Here is a 1138-nt window from a genome sequence, read left to right on the forward strand (position 1 = left end):
GAGAGAGAGAGAGAGAGAGAGAGTATGATGTTAAGTAACTACCTGTGTCATTCTCTGGTGTGTAACCTGTTCCCACTGTTGTGCTTCCTTTTGGTTTTGTTATAAAACAACAGAACACAACAAAAGGTGTTAAAATACTTCATATTTACTATCTGAAGAGGATAAACAAGAAAGAATTAACATATTAAAAGTTAAAATGTATCAAATAAAACCAACTGTACCTGATTTCTTACATGAGGACAGCAGCGTGTTTCCATTCCTCTTATCTGTCACGTTACACCTCAGTGAGTTCTGATTAAGACGAGGAGTAAATACCACCTGGGCTGAACAGGTCCCCGGTCTTATCTCCACGTCGTTCTCATCTCCCTCATACAGCCACTCCACTGTGTGTTTACACTCATCAGATGTTAACACAGAGCAGGACAAGGTGAACGAATCATCGTTGTTCTTCAGCTCTTCCACTGGTGAAGATGGAGATAACGTGAGAGAAAGACAACAAGAGTTAAATCAACTTCATCACTTAATCATAATTATTATGTTTCACTTCATTGTTCTAACAAGACAGTTAGTAAATATTATGATGTAAATACTCACTGGTAACAACAGACAGATGAACCACAGCATCTGGACCTTGTTGTGGTCCTGATGTGTAGAACTGTCTGCAGGTGTAACGACCAGCATCCTCCTCTGTGACCTTCTTTATAACCAGAGAACATTTCTCTGTAACACTCAGTCTGTCTGATTTAACTTTAGGAGTATGTTCTTTAATCTGCCCAAACTCTATCAGTGCTACTGCTGCTTCCCCTCTATGACTATAAATCCATGAAGTTTGGTCACAGTTGCCCTGAATTATCACATTTTCACAAGGCAGAGTGACATCATCTCCAGCTCTGACAGTGACGTAGAGGTGGGTTTGTCCCGTAATCGCTGTTGAAGATGAGAAGAAATATAACTGAGATTAGAATTTGGCCTTTATGTTTTCGTTAGTTTATGTGACAGAATGATTATTACAACAAAACAAAGATCAGCACAGTAATCCACTCGACACAGCATGTTAAAAACAAACAGGAAACTCGGCCGTCTCACTCTAATCAAAGTAAGTTATTGAAATACTATCATTAACAGTATTTATCTTAGT

General features: G+C 38.8%; 2 protein-coding genes across 1 annotated transcript in view; both read right to left on the minus strand.

Moving 5' to 3' along the window:
- LOC117961013 overlaps positions 1 to 1138 on the minus strand; it is a 27378-nt gene that overhangs the window by 9823 nt on the left and 16417 nt on the right. Inside the window, exons 3-5 of the mRNA XM_034899374.1 lie at positions 595 to 927; positions 222 to 461; positions 43 to 87 (exon numbers count right to left, since the gene is read on the minus strand). Coding sequence (XP_034755265.1) covers positions 43 to 87; positions 222 to 461; positions 595 to 927 — 618 coding nt within the window. The remainder of the gene's footprint in view (positions 1 to 42; positions 88 to 221; positions 462 to 594; positions 928 to 1138) is intronic.
- LOC117961025 overlaps positions 1 to 1138 on the minus strand; it is a 22176-nt gene that overhangs the window by 941 nt on the left and 20097 nt on the right.

Source organism: Etheostoma cragini, chromosome 18 (assembly GCF_013103735.1).
Source record: "Etheostoma cragini isolate CJK2018 chromosome 18, CSU_Ecrag_1.0, whole genome shotgun sequence".
NCBI classification, from domain to species: domain Eukaryota; kingdom Metazoa; phylum Chordata; class Actinopteri; order Perciformes; family Percidae; genus Etheostoma; species Etheostoma cragini.